General features: G+C 43.8%; 1 protein-coding gene across 4 annotated transcripts in view; it reads left to right on the forward strand.

The window, feature by feature from the left end:
- The first annotated feature begins 551 nt into the window (after positions 1–551).
- The window catches only part of ARHGAP10 (Rho GTPase activating protein 10), a 520,437-nt gene continuing 498,946 nt past the window's right edge, over positions 552–22,042 (forward strand). Inside the window, exons 1-2 of one of the 4 annotated variants that reach the window (XM_033940409.1) lie at positions 552–570; positions 1,153–1,334. In XM_033940409.1, the coding sequence (XP_033796300.1) occupies positions 1,181–1,334 (154 nt within the window). In that variant the 5' untranslated portion in view covers positions 552–570; positions 1,153–1,180. Of the gene's footprint in view, positions 571–963; positions 1,335–22,042 lie in introns of those variants that run through there. The other 3 variants (XR_004539086.1, XM_033940432.1, XM_033940423.1) reach the window with 3 other exon arrangements.

The raw sequence follows: 22,042 nt of genomic DNA on the forward strand, positions 1-22,042 counted from the left end.
AATTATTTTATTTCTGCCAGTCCATAGGTGTAAAAAGGTTGAAAACCACTGTTCTAGCTTATCTCTTCCCTCCTGGTTCATACAGAGAGGAGGGGGTGGGGGAGGGGTGTCAGAGAGTAAATAGAAGTGAAGGATTGGATTAAGGATCAGATTTCCCATTCATTCTCTGTTCTTTTTGTTGGGGGGTGGGGTTGAAAAAAATCCCAACTGAACTATATCTCTGGAAAAGTGATGAAATTGTGTTGCAGACAATACTGCTTAATAAAAAGAATGAAGGATTATAACAATCCCACTACACTGGGAATGCAAATTCAAAACGTGACTGGACTCCAATGTCACTACTAGAACAGCAGGAGTGTCACCACAAGCAGCAAACATGCCTTGTGCGACATGTCCCCAAGTGCTCCTGTTGCACTCCAGCCCCACCCACTTTTGTGACATTAGCAACGGTTTTGCCAAAACTGTTTTGGTACCCTGGCTTCCCTAGCACCATGTGGGGCCACACTGCCTGCATATACTGTAGCTAGCTATGGGCCTGGTTTGACAGCTCTGATCTTCGTCCTACCACAGGTTTGAATCTCTTCATTAAAACTACCAAAGGAAGAAGTCATTAAAATCACAGTGGTTATAGGCAAAACACCAGTTTTTCCACCTAGGAGCTTTTTTTTTCTTCTTCAGGTGCTTAAGGAGTCTTTAAGGTCATAAGTACATATGCATTTGCCATACTAGGAAAACCCAGTGTACTGATTTTGAGATCTTATTTATTTCGAATCTCCAGGCTGACATGGCCCATTTTCCAAACTGTGCGTCTTTTCACTGTTTTCTCCTACCAAAGTAAGAGCTAGCTTGCATTTGTATTCAATAAAGTATTGGATAGAAAAAAAAAAAAAAGCGCAAAGAGCTACCCAGGCCCGGCGAGGAGAGGCGGGGCTGTGGGGCGGGGCGGGGCTTAGTGGAATGCCAGCCGCGCGCCGGGTCGGGAGAGCCGCGAAGTGTCTCGCGCGCATCCGGAGTTTGTGCACCAGCCGCAGGGGACCCTGTTCTTTTTAATGGCCGGGAGCTGGGTAGCGGCTTTCGAAGTGGTTCGCTCTGGCTTCCTGGAGGTTTTAGGTTAGGCGCTTCTATTTTTTTTTTCCTGTTGTTGTTTCATAGATCCATTTCTTTCCTCGCGCGGCCAAGCATGGGGCTGCAGCCCTTGGAGTTCAGCGACTGCTATCTGGACAGCCCCTGGTTCCGGGACCGGATAAGAGCTCACGAAGCGGAGCTGGAGAAAACCACCAAGTTCATCAAAGATCTGCTGAAGGACGGGAAGAACCTCATCTCCGCTGCCAGAAGTAAGTGAAGCCCGGCGCTGCTCTCCTAGCGGTTCCCCGTGCTTGGCTCCCGGTGCCGCTCCCTGCTGCAGAATGGCCCGTGCCTGCTCCTTGCTCCCTCCCTCCCTCCCCCCCCTTTCCCAGTCTCTGTGCTGCAACAGGCAGAGAGGCTGCCGCGACTTGCTCTTCGGGAAGAGCAGCCCCCGGGCGAGGCTTGTCTAGGGTGCGCTTGGAACCCACTGCTTGGAACCCACTGACTTTTGTATCTAGCGCCCTGACTAGAGGGGAAATCGGCAGAAGGATCTGTGATTCACTTGTAACGTTTGCTTATTCAAAATGCACCTTTTGCAAACCAGAACACCAGGGTTCAATAGTTGTATTGGTTTTGTAGAAAAACGAACAATAAGAAATATGCAGAACACTATTAGGTATGACATTGTACAACAAAGGCATAAAATGCAATGGGTAAATGAGCTGTAATTGCGGTATCGGTTACATTTCGAATAGGCACACAGGTACAAAAGTTGAATGTAGGGCACCTGCTCTATAGTGCTTGGCTTGAAGTAGTGGGGGTTGCAGATCACACAACTAGTCTCTCATAAGTGTGTGTGGGGGGGGGGAGGGGCGGTAAGCTCCGCCCCAACTCCGCCCCATAATAGTATTAATTTTAATACCATTTTTTCCATTAATTTTTCATATACATACACAATATAATCTTAACAGTACATAATGGTTAACCACAAAATTAAACTACACAAAGCACGCCGTATGCTTCTCAACATTCGTTCCTACCAGAACACAGATAACCCCTATGCAAATACGGGACCACAAACTGAAAGTACTAATACAGTGGTACCTTGGTTTACGAGCATAATTTGTTCCAGAAGCATGCTCGTAAACCAAAATACTCGTATATCAAAGCGAGTTTCCCCATAAGAACTAAGGGAAACTTGCTTGATACATTCTCACCCCCCCCCCCCCCAGGCCAGCGGCACTGCTCAACCCCCCCCCCCCGAGAACCGGCATTACTCCCCCCCCCGTGTGATCCGGCACCCTCCTCCCCGCAATCCGACACCCCCCCTGCCGCGATCTGAAATCCCCCAGACCCATCCAAACAGGCTTCTTACTTCCATCTAGCTACCGGCACCAGCATGTCCTGTGCGTTGGTGCCAGTGTCCGAAGATCTGCCTCTTCTTTGTTGGGCCTTGAGCATCTGCGCATGCTCAAGGCCTGCGAGTTCACGCTCTCTCCGAGATTCTCAGAGATCTCCGAGAATCTCGGAGAGAGCGTGAACTCCCAGGCCTTGAGCATGCGCAGATGCTCAAGGCCCAGCAAAGAAGAGGAGGCAGATCTTCGGGTACTGGCACCAATGCACAGTACATGCCGGTGGCCAGATGGAAGTAAGAAGCCTGTTTGGGTGGGTCTGGGGGATTTCAGATCATGGCGGGGGGGTGCCGGATCGCGGGGGGGGGGGGCGCCGCTTGCAAATCGAGGCACGCTCGGTTTCTGAGGTGCCAATTTTGCGAATGTTTTGCTAGTCTTGCAAAACACTCGCAAACCAGTGCACTCGTAAACCGAGGTACCACTGTGTATATATAAACGAAACCCTAAGATTCAAGACTCTGCATGTAATACAACCCCAGAGAAATAGAAACAAATGCATGTCTTCCTTAATGGTGCAAAATATAGACAGCAGATGTAATTTCTCAAAACTGACACAATTCAATCACTAAATTGAAAATAAAATAATTTCCCCTACCTTTGTTGTCTGGTGATTTTGGTTTTCAAACCATCTTTCCCAACCTCTGGCTGCACTTCCTTCTGTCTGTGCTCTTAACTGTGTATTCAGGGCCACCTTATCCATTTGCTGGTTTTCTCTCCATCACTTTCTGCCATACATCCATCTTTATCATTAACTTTTAACTTTTAACATTCAACATTCTTCCATTTTTTTGCTTTCTTCTCAAAATCTACTTTTCCATACCTTCCCTTCTCATCTATCCATGTGTACCTCTCCTCCTACTGTCTTCTCCCCTACTCCCATCTAAAGTATTCATAAGAAGCATTTCTTCTTATCTCTTCCCTGCTGCACCCATTGCTGTGCACCATCTTCTCCCTCCATCTCCCCTTTCTCTCCATCCCTATCCCATGGTCAGACATCTCTGTCTTCCCCCTTCCCCACTCATATGGTATGGCATCTTTCTCCTCTCCTTTCCATAGCCTGGAATCTCTCTCCTCTCCCATGGTCTGGCATCTCTCCCTTCTTTGGGTCATCTCTCTTCCCTCCCAGTGTAACATTTCTCCCTTCCTCCTCTCCACCACTATCATGTCCAACAATTCTTCCTTTCCCCATATACATCATCTCTCTTTCCTTTTCACGCCACACACCTATGTCCAACAATTCTCCGTTCCTTTTCCCGTCCCCACCGGCAGGATTTCTTTCTCTCCCTTCCCACTACTCCACCTGTCCAGCATCTATCTTTTCCTCCTTTCCTAACCCCCCCTCCTGCCAGTGCACTTGTCCTTCCCAACCCTCTCCCAGTATGTGCTGTATCTGTCTTCCCAACCCCTTGAGCATCTGTCCTCCCTGCCTTTCCAAATCCCTACTCCCTGCACCCAGCCACTCCCTGCCAGGCTCTGCACCCAGCCTTCTTCCCTCCCCCCTTGTCAGGCTCTGCACCCATTCCCTTTCCTCCCCCCCCCTCCGCCAGGCTCTGCAACCCAGCCCCCTTCCCTCCCCTCTCTGTCAGGCTCTGCACCCAGCCCCCTTCCCTCCCCACCTCTGTCAGGCTCTGCACCAAGCCCACCTCCCTGCCTATTTCACTGCTAACCCGGTGGGTAGCGGCAGCTGCAAGATGCATTTTCTTCTGCCTCTCAGTGGCAACGAGCACAAACGCAGGAGCCAGTCAAAAAGCTGCTCAGTACCAAGCAGGAGTGCCAAAGCACGCTTGTGCTTGCTGCTGAGGCAGAAGAAAATGCATCCCGTGGCTGCCGCCACCCACTGGGTTAGCAGCAGGCAGGAGTGCGGAAAGCTTGCTCCTGCCTACTGCACCTCTGGACCACCAGGGCTAAATTTTTGGGGAGGCCACGGCCCCTGTGAGGGGGAGCAATTATGGGTGGGGAGCAAGATCCTTCATTATGTCCAGAGAGATGTAATTGTCTGTTGCGTTTAGCATCCCTGATAGCTTTGAAAAGTTGACTTTATAGAAATAAGGGCAAGGATTAATGGCATATGTTTATTAGATTTTTGATATATTGTACCATCTTTCTGTGACAGGGAGGAGGCTAATTGTCAAGGTTGCATTGGTAAAGATCAGGAGGGACATATTTTGAACTTTCTGACCTAGAGCTTTCAATAACTCCACTGTAAAATCCCTTGTTTGCTGTGGTCTCTTGAGTGCTGGCTATTTATGAGCTCTGCCTTGGAATGCCATGTGTTCTCAAGCAAAATACTTTTAGTCCTCATTTACCTAACTGTACTTGCACAATACTGGCATCCTGGTTCTTTCTTGGCCCTGAAATGGATATGAGTCAGACCAGGCCAGATTGCAATCCAGAATGGACATCTCTGTGGTGAATAGGTGTCTGGACCATTGTGGAAGCTGACTGCATTTCTGCAAGAGTCCAAGGCTACTTGTTAACTGTGAGCTTTACTCCAATTTTCAAAAGGGTAAGGATGTGCTTTTGAAAATTGCTAAGGGAAAATACTCAGACAGACCTGCACCTTTTTTTCTTCTCAATGAAACAACACACAGGGGTTCGACAGTACAAAACGACATGGGTTGCAAGAAACGCTACCCTATCCCTGCCCTGGGAAACACCTCCCCTCAAGTACCTATAGTGTGCATGCCACCTCCATACAAGTTATTAATATACAGTGGTCCTTTTATCCAGATAAACAGCTTTTGAACATCACCTTTAAAGGGTCACAATTTCATAATGGGCAGCTCAATGAGTTAAAAAAAAAAAAAGAAAATTGCTTATTTTATAAAGGCAGGATTAACACCCATCTTCTGTGTTCTCTTATAAAAATGACCCGGTCCGACAGCTCACAAATTCTCTCATATAAATTTACAGTTGCTTCAGAGGAAGAAGTAAACACACAGTATATTTGTACTTTGTCCCTCTGATTCCATTATGTTGTGTGCTCAATTTTATACTTGGGTTGAAATTCTATATATGGCTTCCTAAACTGTGTCTACAAATTAATTCACACAGCTGATTTTCATGTGCAACTTAATTGTTTTAATAAGCCAATTGGATGCCGATAATTAGCAATTAACACCACAAAATTAATGCTAATTGACTAATTAGAACTTTGCACATTGGAAGTGATACGGCAGAGGAATGGCCCTGGTGGGACTGGCCTCAAGCAGCCTGTTTACAGCACCGTCTCTGCTGACTGCCCGCCCACTGCTGCTGCTTTGGGAGGTCCCGTGGGGTAAGAGAGACGGTGGGGATCAATCGGAGTTCAGACCCGAGCAGGGGAAGGGAAGGAGGGATTGTCAGGTCGAGCAGGATCAGGAATGCGGGAGATGACAGGTCTGCACAGAATTCTGTACAGCTTGCGCAGAATTCTGTGTGGGTGGGGAATACTGTGCACATTTTGTAAACTAGGCACTGGTCTGAGGTGGAAATGATGATTTACATAGGCGCTGTTTCATTCCACATTCTGTTTGGGAGAGCAGCTGCTCTCCTTCTGTCCCACTAGCTATGCCTCTAACTGCATGGTCAGGAGCATGTGGGTTATTGAATGCCAGCAGTTAGGTTTGAACTTTTATACCAGCCATTGAACCAGTGTAAGCGCATTTGCAAAAGCTTAAAAACAGATACAGAACTTAGCATGGTTTCTACTTCATTGCAAATGGTGGTGTGCAGCTGCACAATGCTGATCTCATTGTGAGATCATCAAGGTGCACCTGCAAGGTAGAATGCCATAATTAAAATATTTGCTGGGATTTGAACCTATGACCTCTGGGAGATGAGCACAGGGCTTTTATCCAGTGAGCCACAGCTGCTTTGTTTCAGTTATGGAGGTTCATACCATGAGAGTTTAGTGATCCTAGCCATGTGAAGGTGAAAATACCTGAGAAGATCATAGCTTAGCAGATTCTTAAGCTATCATATCAGATGTGAGGGAAAAAAAACATTAGTGGAAGCTGCTGTGGCTCTATTTGCAATGAAATAGAAATCATGCTAAGGTCTGTATTTGGTTTTTTTTTTCTGTTTTTAAGCTTTTGCAAATGAAGTTATGTATGAAGAAATCTATATTTTTTTTCATGTGCTTTCTTTGCTTTCAAGAATGAGCTGATTGGAGCACTGTTAAGTCAGAAAAAAGAGTAGCTTTTTAGCAAGAAACATAAAGCTGTGCTTTTCATGTGCTGTGCTTCAGTTAATGGATGTTTTCCTCTAATTAGCAAATAGCATTGCTTTTTGTCCACAAAAATAGAAGGTTTTGCATGCAATATATCTGTTTTGAGGTGCCCTGTTGATGTGGTGCCTTATTAAATGTATTTTGAACCGGGTCGCCGCTTCTGTCGGATCAGGGAGCATTTCTGGATGGACCTGACTCCCCAGGCTCGCAACAGATTACTGAATTTGTGTAGGGGGCCACAAGCTACATGGTGGACTATTGACTTTTGACTTTATTGAGGTGGTGGTGAAAGGTCACTTGGACACACAAAGTCAGAGGCGTGAAGAAAGTACAAGAAATTTATTACGGTATACCGGACTCTAGTGCAGTTAATAGCCTGCCTACTAGAGTGTTAGAAACAGGAAATACATGGACTTTTATGCCCTTTTTGCAAACTAATATATGCAAAAACTACAATTTTCATTTATTACTTCTATAACTTTTCTACAATTATTATTGGTCCTAAGCTCACACTAGCAGGTCACTTATCTAACTCTTACAGTTCTAAATGTTAAATGTACAGAAGGGCAGGGTACATCATGGCTCAAACTCTTATCTATTTAGCTTACAATGTGGTAAGGCAGGGACATACATTTTAGGCAGATGAAGTGAAAAGATTGTACACTTTCTTCAGCTATGTAGGCCAGAGCAATATTTTAAACAACAGTTAACCATTTCATGACCCTACAGTGGAGGGGGTTTGGTTGGTGCACATGTAAGAGTACTCGGTTTGCTTTGCTGTGTGATTTTTCTTTGCACTTTATTGAAAATCTTAATAAATATATATTCAAACATAAATGTATTTTGAGCTTAATAAAGCAAAAATAAAAACCCAAAGAGCTATTTAGCAGATTGCATTAAGGATGACCAAACTGTGCCTAAGTTCAGTCCATAGAACTCAGGTCTATCTGAAGCCTAAACTATGCTCAAATGTAGACCTGGTTTTCATTTGCCTACAATGTGGGCATCAGATGGACGCCCTAGGTCGCTCAGCTTTATGCAAATGAATCGAAGGACGCCCATTCCACACCTATTCCGTTAGGCGTGAGTTTTCTCAGTGGGCGTTCATGAAATTGTGGAGGCGTCTACAAAATGACGTCCACATCCTTTGGACATCCGTGTGCCAATTATTGCTTGTTAAGACCCTTAAATGGCTCATTAACCACTTACGGCCTCTTTTACAAAGACGCGCTAGTGGCTGCGCTGCGCTAACGGCCCCAAAGCCCATAGAGATTTAAAGGGCTTCAGGGCTGTTGCCGTGCGGCTTTGTAAAGAGGCCATTTGGATGCCTAAGGTCCCACTCAGCATTAGACAGGACTTAGGCACCCTTTATAGAATCAGGGCCAGAGTATGTGAATTTCAAAAAAATTGTTGAAAACTCAGCTATTTGTTGATGCCTTTATGTAATATGCCGGAAGCGGATAGCTAATTGGCATAGCTATGGTTATGTAATGTATAGATAGATGGAGAGTACGATAGACAATGTCCTTGATTTATATGCCGCTCAGTTTTAGGCGGTCTATAAATTTTTGAAATAAATAAATAAATTTTAAGAGACCAGCCAGTCACCGGAGAAAAAACATCAGTCTATAAAAGAAAATAGGTATTATTTAATTGTTTATCTATTGGGAATTCATTAAACATGTCTATAAATAGGTGGGGTGGGGATAGATTTGGTTGGGAGGGGGATTTTTGGGTTTTTTTTTCCCTTGAGGGTTATAAGATAACATAGTTGATAGAAAAGTTGTGCAATTTTTTTTTTTTTTTAAAGTATTAACTATCTTCTTTGTCTTTATTTTATGGCTTGTCTGGTGTTTACCTGGCGGTTAAGAATCGCATATTAGGAGTTGGTTCCATTTTGTTACTCCATGGTTTCTCTGTAATATGATTTATTTATTTATTCTCTGTATTATGATTTATTTATTTTTTTTGTTTTATTTTGAATGTTTATTGATTGTGTTTTCTTGTTCTAAAATGTTAATAAAAACTTATTTTGAAAAGAAAAAAAAAGTCTATAAAAAGAAAGCCTTTCTTTGGTCACAGCTGAAAATGACACGTAACCTGGTCATTCTAGTTTTGTGAAAAAACAAACAAACCCCCAAATAATCCAATATGGATAGTAGGAAAAAATCACCATCAAATAAAATAGCTCCAAAAGGGACTCACTTACAATATTTATAAAGCAATAAGAGTCCTCAGGAAGATCGATCACTTCAGTATAGCCATTAGATAAGAGCAAAACCAGAGGGTAGGAAAAGCCTCAGATTTACAGCAGATGATGTAGAGAGGGAAAAATAAACCAAGGCTCCCTTTTCTCAGTCACTGGTTCTCAAAATTCTAAAAATTTCTAACACCAGAGCACCAGAGGGTAGTTGGTTTGTTTTTTTTTGCCAGTGACTGAGAAAAGGAAGCCTGGGAGATTCCCCCCCTCTCTACATATTCTGCTATAAATCTGAGGCGTTTCCGACCCTCTGGTTTTGCTCTTATCCTCAGGAGTGCCTCATAATTTGCAGCCTAAAACTGAATGGCGTTCCTTTTTACAAAGAGACTATTACTATGTAAGACATGCACTTTTCTCAAGTTGGGGCATGAGAAGAATCACGGGCAGTAGAGTGCAGAGCGCTGGATTAGCTTGATTCAGTAGCTCGAGGGCCACTTGGCTGATTGTCAGTTGAAGACTGCACCTATTTCTGGCATCGTGGTGTCTGTGCCAACGAACGGTATTGCAGTTTTAATGTTCTTATGTTCCACTGCTGGTTGCCTACTTCTCTTTGTGACTCTATGCCAAGGGTGTCAAAGTCCCTCCTCGAGGGCCGCAATCCAGTCGGGTTTTCAGGATTTCCCCCAATGAATATGCATGAGATCTATTAGCATACAATGAAAGCAGTGCATGCAAATAAATCTCATGCATATTCATTGGGGAAATCCTGAAACCCCGACTGGATTGCGGCCCTCGAGGAGGGACTTTGACTCCCCTGCTCTATGCAGAGGACCAAACTGGGACAAAAGTTGCTCTTGTGGTCGTGCATTTTTTTTTTTTTTAATATTTTTTTATTGAAGTTTTACATAAGTACATACCAAACTCCACAATAGAAGCAGACTACACAAGGACCTCCGTGTTAATCCTTCACGGAGACCTAAGAGATCCAAACCCCCTCCCTCCCTCCCAGCACTCCAGTCTCAAAAGTTCAGCAGAGAACTCCTAGCTCTATGGGACAACCCCTACCAAACAGGAGCCCAGATTCTCCGAAATTTCCTCCACTGACCAGAGCCATCCCTTGCGGGCATCCAAATATTCGAACTTTAATAAGGTAAATAATTTGTTTCTCCACATAGTATAATATTGGGCATTTTCTAGCCAGTAAAGAGGTTTTTTGCAACAACAAATTTCCCCCTCTAGACAGACCCAAAGTAACAACTTGAGAGAAGAGCAGAACATCCGCCTGCAGAGGAATCTGCTTACACAGAACAGTTTGTAAATATAGTGCAACAAAGGACCAAAAGGTCTGACTGCGGTCACACGACCAAAACAAGTGAAGCAAGCCCGCCGGGGTGAACTGGCACTTAGGAAGCCGAGCATGAGATGCAAACCCATAGACACATACCCGGCGAGGAGACACATTCAGCCGCAGAAGAAACTTGTACTGTTGTTCCTGCAAGACTATAGAACAAGTCATCTGAGGAATATGTTTTATAAGAAGCCGAAGTCCATCCCCTGTAATATGTTCTGTAGGGGAAAGATCCTGGTTCCATACCACTGCCACGACCTCAGAGTCCCATGGAGCACTGAAACTCCCCAAACTGACTTGATGAAAAGATAAACTGATCCTGGTCGGGCGGGAAAGAGTCAAAGTCTCACATACCACATCCGCCATATCTTCATTCAGAGTTGCCGCATCCAAAAAAAACAATGTAATGAGACACCTGACGGTAGAAAAACCAATCACTGGCCTCCAGGAAACTTTCTGCCTGTAAATCCTGAAAGGAGCGAGGTACACCCTCCACTGACACCACATCTCGCACATAACAAAGACCCCGGGCACTCCATATCTGCAGATGTCGTTTAGAGGCATCTGGGTCCAAATCTTGTTTTCCCCACAGTGGCAGCAAGACCGTGGAGGTAAAAGGTAGGTGCTTGCGCTTATACAACTACGGCCAACATTGTCACATAGATCTCAACAAGGGATGACTCCTAGTGGGAAAAATCCGGTGAGGGCTCTTCGCATGAAGATAGTAGAGCAGGTGAGTAGGAGCCATCAACTGTTGTTCAAGAGAGACAGAAGTGTAATAGTTGGTGTTCTTAATTCAATTCACCAGGTGTCGAAGAAGGCAAGCAATGTTGTATCCCCTCAGGTCCGGTAGTGCCAATGCACCACGCCCAACAGGCAAAGACAATTGAACAAGTGTGGTCACATATCTTTAATGAAGATGTTTTCTTGTCCATGGGCCACTGATTAGCCTTGGTGTACAACAGGTACAAGTGGATTGATTTGTTTTTTTTTTTACTCCATTAAAAAGACTAGGGAGACACTAGATGACGTTACAGGGAACTACTGTACTTTTAAAACCAATAGGAGGAAATATTTTTTCACTTGGAGAATAGTTAAGCTCTGGAACGCATTGCCAGAGGATGTGGAAAGAGTGGTTAACATAGCTGGTTTTAAAAAAGGTTTGCACAAGTTCCTGGAGGAAAAGTCCATAGTTTTGTTATTGAGACAGATATGGGTGGAAACCACTGCTTGCCCTGGATCAGTAGGATAGAATGTTGCTACTATTTGAATTTTATGCCATGTTCTTGTGACCTGGATTGTCCACTGTGAAGATGGGCTACTGGGCTAGATGGACCTTTGGTCTGACCCAGTAAGGCTATTCTTATGTTCTTATGGTATCAAAGGACCTTTCAGAATTAGGCAGTAGTGGACTGTAGGATTTGGTTTGTTCACAAACTGCAGCTCATCCAAAATACTGCTGTAAGACTTACCTTCAACCTGAGAAAATACGACTCAGTCACAACCTTCACCAAACAAATGTACTGGCTACCCATCCCATCAAGAATAACATTCAAAATATCTTGCATCATTCACCGCATACTTTATGGAAACTCTGCGGCCCCACTCATCCAACTCTTCTCAACAGCATGGTCTACTTCCCGCAGAACCCTCAACCAGATGCTTCAAAATCTCCCATCCACTAAAGATCTTCACTATAAACGAGTTTTCCACTCCATGCTTACCTTCCTAGGAGTGAAAACTTGGAATGGCCTTACAGAAAAGACCAGAATTGAACCTTGCCACATCATCTTCTGAAGAAAACTGAAAACCCATCTGTTCGATACTTAATCTCCTTTACCCTCTCCTCTCTCCCTTTCCCTTCCTCCTCTCTCCCCTTCCTCTCCCTCTTACCTATCCACCTCCTCTCTCTCTCCCTTCTTACCTCTCTTTATAGTCGCCTTGAGCCTGTATAGGTATGAGTGACGCACAAATAGAAGATTGCATTAGATCTAATGAGTTCAGCTGTTGAAAGCGTACTACCGTGCTGCAATGGAAGCCTGTGGAAACATGTTGGGTGACTGACTGGGAGCAAACTAAGCATGCAGGAACTAGAAGTCATATAGCAGTCAGTGACACATAGGCAACCCCAAGGTCTTATTTTTACACAGTGACTCATCACCAGAGGCATGCTCTAATTGCATTTAACGCTGCAGAGATCAAGATAACTAGAAAGTAAATGCACCTAGAGCCTTGAATTGGGCTGTTTACTCGGTTGCAGACTCAGAGCTGTGATTAAATCCCACACAGTGTCTTGGAGGTTTCCCCTCCTCCCTTTGTAGTGGTTTAAATTCAGATTTGAGGTTTTTTTAAAAAATGCCTATGTGTCAATAAAAACATAACATTGAAAGAAATTTAAGAACATTATAAAAAAAAAAAAAAAAAAGAATTCTAAGCGATGGCTGCCTCTTTCCTAATCTCTGGCCTTTCCTGCTGAATTATTTTGTCAGTTTTCCGCTGGGAGAATAGAATGCAGCAGACACTTGAAAGCTTAAGATCATCTTTTCTTTGCTCGTGCTAAGCTGAAAATCACTGAAAAATATATATTTTTCTAAATATTTTTAATTACTCTGAACATAATTGGTGTCGGTATAATAAACAGTTAAAGAACTTACCCCCCAATCAAAGAAGTAAAACGGAAAAAACTATACAATGGACTACTGACCACTCAGGCAGCGAAGATAGACAACCAAGTCTCCAACCTATTGACAACAACCCCAGACTACAAGATGTTCAGAAAGGAAATAAAAACTATACTCTTCAAGAAATCCCTTAATAAAGCTTAATACCATGATAAAGCTTAACCCCCCTCTTACCATCCCCTCCCTAACCCCAGATCCTACTTTTCTCACTCTTGGAAACCTTCTCTGATCTAACGTTGTAACCCTTCTTCCATAACTCTTTTTGTAATCCGCTTTGAACCGAAAGGTAATGGCGGAATAGAAATCTGTAATGTAATGTAATGTAATTTTCAACATTAAAATGTATATACATAGTAACATAGTAGATGACGGCAGATAACGACCCGAATGGTCCATCCAGTCTGCCCAACCTGATTCAATTAAAATTTTTAAATTTTTTTCTTCTTAGCTATTTCGGGGCAAGAATCCAAAGCTCTACCTGGTACTGTGCTTGGGTTCCAACTGTTGAAATCTCCGTTAAAACCTATTCCATCCCATCTAAACCCTCCCAGCCACTGAAGCCCTCTCCAGCCCATCCTCCCCCAAATGGCCATATACAGACACAGACCATGCAAGTCTGCCCAGTACTGGCCTTAGTTCAATATTTAATATTATTTTCTGATTCTAAATCCTCTGTGTTCATCCCACGCTTCTTTGAACTCAGTCACAGTTTTACTCTCCACCACCTCTTTCGGGAGCACATTCCAGGCATCCACCACCCTTTCCGTAAAGTAGAACTTCCTAACGTTGCTCTTGAATCTACCACCCCTCAACCTCAAATGATGTCCCCTGGTTTTACCATTTTCCTTTCTCTATACAGCCATTCCAGGACATTGTATATATCCATGGTGAGGCCCCACTGTGTGCAATTCTGGAGGCCGCATTACTGTAAGGATGTGCTGAGACTGGAGTCGGTCCAGAGAATGGCCACCCGGATAGTCTCGGGACTCAAGGATCTCCCGTACGAGGAATGGCTGGATAAGTTGCAGCTGTACTCACTCGAGGAACGAAGAGAGAGGGGTGACATGATCGAGACATTCAAGTATCTCACGGGCCGCATCGAGGTGGAAGAAGATATCTTCTTTTTCAAGTGTCCCGCGGCAACAAGGGGGCATCCGTGGAAAATCAGGGGCGGGAAACTGCATGGGGACACCAGGAAATTATTTTTCACTGAAAGGGTGGTTGATCGCTGGAATAGTCTTCCACTTCAGGTTATTGAGGCCAGCAGCGTGCCTGATTTTAAGGCCAAATGGGATAGACACGTGGGATCTATTCACAGAGAAAGGTAGGGGAGGGTCATTGGGGTGGGCAGACTGGATGGGCCGTGGCCCTTATCTGCCGTCTATTTCTATGTTTCTATGATCAAGAATAAGTATGCATATTTTATTTATCTCATATGCTATGTGTTGTGCAGTTCTGGCTACCTATAACATTACTCCTGGTAGAATTCTGGGCAAAAGTTTTGAAAATTCTGCACACAATATTTTAAAATTCTGCAAAGTTTATTTGTATTGTTTTGCTCAGAATTCTCCTATCCTGAGGTCTGAAATTCCTTCCTGCCCTTTCCTTTCTCAGGTTCCAGCCTCCTCAGTTCCCTCTCTCACTTCAAGTGCAGTTCTAAATTCCTCCCCTCTCTCACTCGCACCCTGAATCCCCTCTGTGGCCTCTTTAGTCTGATATCTCTCTCTACTGCTCTCCACTGGCTAAAAATCTCTTCCTCCTTTCCCATCCCCTTTCTGGTCTTGGTAACTCTCTCGTCCTCTCTCTACCATCCACATCACTCCCACTTGCGGGTCTAGCATCCATGTCCCCTCACCTCACACACCACCTCTTTCACTTGCACCCTACTCCCCATGGTCTGGCGTCTTTCTCCTCTATGTTCAAGCATCTCTTCCTTCTCATTCCCCTTTCCCCTCTACTTATGGGTCCAGCATACCTCCCCCTCCTCTCCCTCCCACTTGCAGTTCAGGATCCACGTCCCTTCCTCTCACCCCAGATCAGCAGCAGTGGCAGTAGCCAGCTGGCTGAGGCAGAGCTAAGAGCAGGCAGCTTGCAGCTGGCCCTGCCAGGGCCTTCCCTCTGCTGCGTCGTCTACAGGAAGTGATGTGGCAGAGGGAAGACCCTGGTGGGGCCGGCCGAAAGCAGTTCATTCACAGCGCTGCCTCTGCTGGCCGGCTGCTGCCACTGCTGCTTCCTCGGGAGGCCCGCAGGTATGTCTGATTTCATTTGGGGGAGGGGGAGGACAGACCTGCACGGGGAAGGTGGAGGGAACAGGGACAGGATGGAAGGTTTGTTCAGAATTCCGCACAGCATCTGCAAAATTCTGCACAGAATTCTGCCAGGAATATAACATGTAAACTACCAACCAAATCAATAGCCCTTTATCCTGACCCTATCAATAAAGACATGCCTGTTTTAATTATTCCCACTGTAAGCAGTTCCCTAACCCATATTTACCCTATTTGTCTGTTTTGATTAGATTGCAAGGTCTGTTGGACAGGGGTTGTCTCTTTTTTGTTTAATGTACAGCATTGCGTATGTCTAGCAGTGTTGTAAAAATGATTAGTAGTAGTAAAGTAAACTTGTGAACCAAATGTATTTTTAGATTGTTTAAGACCAGTGGTTTCAAACTCAAACCCTTTGCAGGGCTACATTTTGGATTTGTAGGTACTTGGAGGGCCTCAGAAAAAAATAGTTAATGTCTTATTAAAGAAATGACAATTTTGCATGAGGTAAAACTCTTTATAATTTATAAATCTTTCCTTTTGGCTAAGTCTTAATAACAATATTGTAATTTATAGCTAAATAGACATATGATCAAGAAACTGTTTTATTTTACTTTTGTGATTATGATAAACATACTAAGGGCCTCAAAATAGTACCTGGCGGGCCGCATGTGGCCCCCGGACTGTGAGTTTGAGACCACTGTTTTAGACCCTTTCTGTGGTACAACCAAAGTAGTATACAGTCATGTGAAAAATTAGGACACCCCATGAAATATTCAGTTCTCTCAAGAAATGTTCACATATCGATGCCATTTTTAAAAAAAATTTATTTCTGGAAAAGAAAGTAATGAATTGCAGGTAAACAACAAAAATTTTCCTCGATTTACTTGTGAAACAAAAGATATTCACAAAAATGTGTATTCTAACTGATGAATAAATTAGGACACTTTACACCCTAATAGCTAGTGATACCCCCTTTGGCTGAAATAACTGCAGTGAGACGCTTCTTGTAGCCATTTACCAGTCTCTGACATCGGTCTGAGGAAAGTTTGGCCCACTCCTCAATGCAGAATCTTTCAGCTGTGAGATGTTTGAGGGGTTTCTTGCATGTGCAGCCCGTTTCAGATTACCCCACAGTATCTCAATGGGATTAAGATCAGGGCTTTGACTTGGCCACTCCAGGACTCTCCATTTCTTAGTTTTCAGCCAGTCCTTGATGGATTTACTGGTATGTTTTGGGTCATTGTCATGTTGCAGGGTCCAGTTCTGCTTCAGCTTTAATTTTCTTACATATGGTCTTGCATGTTCCTCAAGCACCCTCTAATACGCGGTAGAATTCATGGTGGATTCTTTGATGGTGAGCTGGCCAGGTCCTGCTGCAGCAAAGCATCCCTAAACCATGACACTTCTACCTCCAAGCTTCAGAGTTGTTATGAGGTTCTCTTCCTGGAATGCTGTATTTGGTATACACCAAATGTCCTCTTTTCTGGTGTTCAAATAATTAAATTTTAGACTCATCTGTCCATAGAACACTATTCCAGAAGTCCTGGTGTTTGTCTAGGTTCTCTCTGGCAAACTTCAGTCTGGCCTTGGTTGTTTCTCTTAGCAAAGGTTTCCTCCTTGCACACCTCCCATGCAAGTTAAATTTGTGCAGTCTCTTTCTGATTGTAGATGCATGCACTTTCACATCAACAGTAGCATGAGCCTGCTGTAGGTCACGTGATAACATTGTAGGGTTTTTGGAGATTTATGTTTAGCATCTTGAGGTCTGCTCTGGGGGTCAACTCGCTTGGATGGCCAGACCTGGGCATGTTGGCAGTTGTTTGGAAAGTCCTCCACTTGTACAGTATTTTCCGGACCGTGGAATGGCTAAGGTCAAATTCTTTCCTGATCTTTTTAAATCCCTTACCAGACTTATAAGCTGCCACAATTTCTTTCTGAAGGTCTTAGACAGCTCTTTTGATCTCACCATGATGTTCACTCTCACCGCAGCTGCCTGGGCTAAAACCCGCGCTATGCGTTCATAAAAGAGGAGATAAATTATCTTTTTTAAAAAAGTCTTAAGGCTATCAGCCAGGTCCACACATGAAAAGTATGTCTCTTATTTTCTAACTCCTGTCATTGTCTCATCTGTCTGTGTTCCATCTTAGCTTACATCTTATGACTATTCAAATGTTTTTATTGCATATTGTGTTGATAATTTAAGTAGCATATTGTACCATTCTATATACTGTTTTGAATATTTTTACTGCTGTATTTGTTGATTGCTTACGTTCAACTTATTCTTGCTGTAAACCACCTTGGGAGAATTTTTTTCCAAAAAGGCGGTAAATGAATACTAAGAAATAAATTAATAAATAGCTTAAATACTAAAGAAATTTTATTTAGCTCCCACGGATAATCTAATCTAATCTTCTATTTGTGCATAGCTCATACCTATACAGGCTCAAGGTGACTGTAAAGAGAGGTGAGAGGGGAGGTGGAGAGGAGGGGAGAGAAAAAGAGGGAAGAGTGGAGGAAAGGGGGAGGGGAGAGGAGAGGAGATTAAGTATCGAACAGATGGGTTTTCAGTTTTCTTCAGAAGAAGATGTGGCAAGGTTCAGTTCTGGTCCTTTCTGTGAGGCCATTCCAAGTTTTTACTCCTAGAAAGGTAAGCATGGAGTGGAAAACTCGTTTATAGTGAAGATCTTTGGTGGATTGGAGATTTAGTAGCATCCGGTTGAGGGTTCTGCGGGAAGTAGACCATGCTATTGAGGAGAGCTGGATGAGTGGGGCTGCAGAGTTTCCATAAAGTATGCGGTGAATGATGCAAGATATTTTGAATGGTATTCGTGATGGAATGGGTAGCCAATGCATTTGTTTGATGAAGGTTGTGACAGAGTTGAAGATAAGTCTTATGGCAGTGTTTTAGATGAGTTGCAGTTTGTGAATTAGAGCAGTGTTGATTCCCATGGAGATGGAGTTGCAGTAGTCCAGTTGTGGTAGGATCATCGGTTGTACAAATAAGGCAAAGTGATATTGGTGAAAGTACGGTCTGATCAGTCTTAATTGTCTCAGGGTGTAGAGGGATTTCTTTCGGAGACTAGATATTTGAGGGTTCCATGGTTAGAGTGGAGTCCAGTATGCAACCTAGGATTTTGGAGGACTCATTTGTGGAGAATGTTTCGCCTGATCAAAGTGTGATGCTTGTAGGTGCAATTTGCTAGGCCGTGTGGAGATATAGAACTTTGGTTTTAGTTGTGTTTAGTTGTGTTTGGCTCATAGCAGTGTTTAGGATGAGCCAGGGAGGGCTTTGATAGAAGCTCCAGTGACAGGATGGTTAAGATAGGCTGGAGTGGGCTTTGATGGCAATTCCAGCAGTGGGAACCCGAGGACAGTACCAGGTGGATTTTTATGGTCTGTTGCCCAGGGGACGTGTACAGATGGATCAAAAATTGGCTGGCGGACAGGAAGCAGAGGGTAGGAGTAAAGGGGCACTACTCTGACTGGATAGGGGTCACAAGTGGTGTTCCGCAGGGGTCAGTGCTGGGACCACTGCTGTTCAATATATTTATAAATGATCTAGAAACGGGGACAAAGTGCGAAGTTATCAAGTTTGCAGATGACACAAAACTCTCCAGAATGGTCAGAACTGTTGAGGAATGCAAAAACCTGCAGAGCGACCTGAACAAACTGAGTGAGTGGGCGAAAAAATGGCAGATGAGCTTCAATGTGGAGAAATGTAAGGTCTTGCATATAGGGAAGGGGAACTCCAGGAACAGCTATACGATGGGAGGGAGGATACTCGGGGAAGGCAGCCAAGAAAAAGATCTGGGGGTATTGGTGGATAACACAATGAAGCCGGAGGCGCAATGTGCAGCGGCCTCAAAAAAAGCGAGCAGAATGCTGGGCATTATCAAAAAAGGTATCACTACCAGAACGAAGGAAGTTATCCTGCCACTGTATCGAGCAATGGTGCGCCCACATCTGGAATACTGCGTCCAATACTGGTCGCCATACCTCAAGAAGGACATGGCAATACTCGAGAGGGTCCAGAGGAGAGCAACGAGGATGATAAAGGGTATGGAGAACCTCTCATATGCCGAATGGTTAGACAGGCTGGGGCTCTTTACCCTGGAAAAGCGGAGACTGAGAGGGGACATGATACAGACTTATAAAATCATGAAAGGCATAGAGAAGGTGGAGAGGGACAGATTCTTTAGACTAGCAGGGGCAACTAAAACAAGAGGTCACTCAGAAAAACTGAGAGGAGACAGATTCAAAACGAATGCAAGAAAGTTCTTCTTCACTCAACGGGTGGTAGACACCTGGAACGCGCTTCCCGGAGAGGTGATAAGCCAGAGTACAATTCTGGGGTTCAAAAAGGGACTGGATGACTTCCTGGAAGTGAAGGGAATAACGGGGTACAGATAGAGGTTTACCTCACAGGACACTGAGCAAATAGGGTATGGACTTTTTAGGTTAGATAGGGAACATTTTCAGGTCATGGACCTGGAGGGCCGCGGCGGGAGCGGACTGCCGGGCGCGATGGATCCCTGGTCTGACCCGGCAGAGGCAATGCTTATGTTCTTATGTTCTATGTTCTTAATATTAAAGAAAAGATAATTTTAACCATGAATGTATAATGAGTGTGACTATTGGGCAGAAAGGATGGACTGTTCAGGTTTTTATCTGCTGTCATTTACTATGCTACTATGTAACCCTTCTTTTTGATCCATTCTTGAATTTTTAATAGTGAAAGATGTGAATTTGTGTAAGTTTAAGATGAATTAATTAGGTGAATTTTTCGTATCCTTCAGTGTATGCTATTTTAGACTTTTTAAAAAAATAACTGTGGAAAAATCCACGTTTTCAAAGCCCTGGCCTGCATTATTAAGGTGCGCTAACTGTTTTAACGTGTGCTAAATGCTAACGCATCCATTATAGCCTAAGACACGTTAGCGTTTAGCGTGCGCTAAAACGGCTAGCATGCCTTAGTGAAAGGACTCCAAGGTAAAGAGAGAACCTGAATGAAAGGGGCAGCTGCCCAGGACATAAAACTTTTGGAAGAGGAAAGCTGATTTACAAGTGTGAAGTAGCGATAACTGAATCACTAGGAAAGGAATAATAATAATTATAATAATAACAGTTTATATACCGCAATACCGTTAAGTTCTATGCGGTTTACAGAAGATTAGTGGAGTACAAGTTGAGTTGACGTACAAGTTGAGTTAACTTAAGGGATGTGGGAACAATGGGGAGAAAGGGCAAGAGAGGGGAAGGAGGGAAGTGGGTCAGCTGTCTAGGTATTTCAGGAAGAGACTCTTTCTCTGACATTCTTGAGGGAGCTGAGGGGGCAGAGCATTTGTTTGTTTACCTGCCTCCAGTATTAAAATACCTGCTTATAGCTTTGGGTAAAACAGATAAGCTATGTCCAATCCAGAGAGCCTGCGACCAACTTCAGAATGGGGAGGGGGGGGGAGAGGGGGGCTGTTGTCTCCACAAACCCTGTAAAGTTGGCAAAATACACAAAAGGAGATTTAAATTGGCAATCTTTTCCCAAAAGGCATATAACGCAGCTTAAAGCTCGAAATTGGGTGCGGGAGAGGGTGCATTTTTGGAGTACACTTGTCCCTCCGTATTCACGGTGGATGCGGGCGGAACATAGCCGTGAATATGGAAAAACAGCGAATAACTTTTTGTATGTTTGCGTTTTTTTGTAAAAGTTAGTGTTTTTAGTATTGAAACCGCAAATAATGGGAAGCAGCGTTTCTCTCTATGGATGCTGGGAAGCAGTGATTCCCAGATAATTTTTGGGCTTAGAGCAGGCAAGCAGTGATTCCCAGCGATTTTCAGGGTGCAGTAATAGCAATTTTCTTTATGGATGCTGGGAAGCAGCGTTTCTCTCTATGGATGCTGGGAAGCAGCGTTTCTCTCTATGGATGCTGGGAAGCAGCGTTTCTCTTTATGGATGCTGGGAAGCAGCGTTTCTCTCTGTGCATACTGGGAAGCAGCAATTTTCAGGGTGAAAAATTTGAACCAGCGATTTTGTGGGAGAAAGCATGTAAGCAGCAATTTTCAGAGTGAATGTTGTTAAGCACTAAATTTTTTTATCGGTACAGTAAAAGAAAAGGAACTTTACTTATAATGTAATTTTTGGGGGGGCAGAATCAGCATGTGAAAAATCACAAATAAGCGAAACCACGAGTGCCGAAACTGCGAATACGGAGGAAGTGTACCATCGATTAGGTTCTGCTCCAGTGTGTCTTGATCTTCTCTGTGTAACAGCTTTTACTAGAGCACGCCAGTGTGAAAGAGTGGTGCACAGATTTTCCTAAAAGCTAATGTTTATCCAAAGTAAAAAAAAAAAAAGTGGCCGATAAAGATACAGTCTCAGTTATTGTTTCTGAACAGTTGTCAGAGGCTTTTTTTTCTGCCCATTTATTTAACCTTGTAAAAGCAGGTGGCCTTTTGTCTTAGCCACCCACTGTGTTTATGCTTTCTTTTGAATAGTGACGTCTATGGATCTGCGTTTGCTCATAGGTGAAAACCATTTATTTCTGAAAAGTGGCAGGTGGGCAGCAGGGGAGAGCTGTGCGGAAGCAGCCTTTGGTGGTGGTGGTGGTTCTGGGACCCTCAGTATTCATAATTTTCAAATCCTATGGCTTGGGTCTTTTTAAAGTTCTGGTTAATGAATTCATTTTTTGTAGCAGAAAATTAAGAAAGAGAACACAATGTTTTAGAATACTGATTGTTCTGAATTTGCTTTTTTTCAAAATCCATGTAACCCAATTCTCTTCCTCCTCCCCCGAGTGCAATGGAGTTGTACTAACTAGTGTATAAACATTAGCCAATGCTTATTAAGCCTTTATTTCTTTTGATT

Source organism: Geotrypetes seraphini, chromosome 1, assembly GCF_902459505.1.
Source record: "Geotrypetes seraphini chromosome 1, aGeoSer1.1, whole genome shotgun sequence".
Taxonomy (NCBI): domain Eukaryota; kingdom Metazoa; phylum Chordata; class Amphibia; order Gymnophiona; family Dermophiidae; genus Geotrypetes; species Geotrypetes seraphini.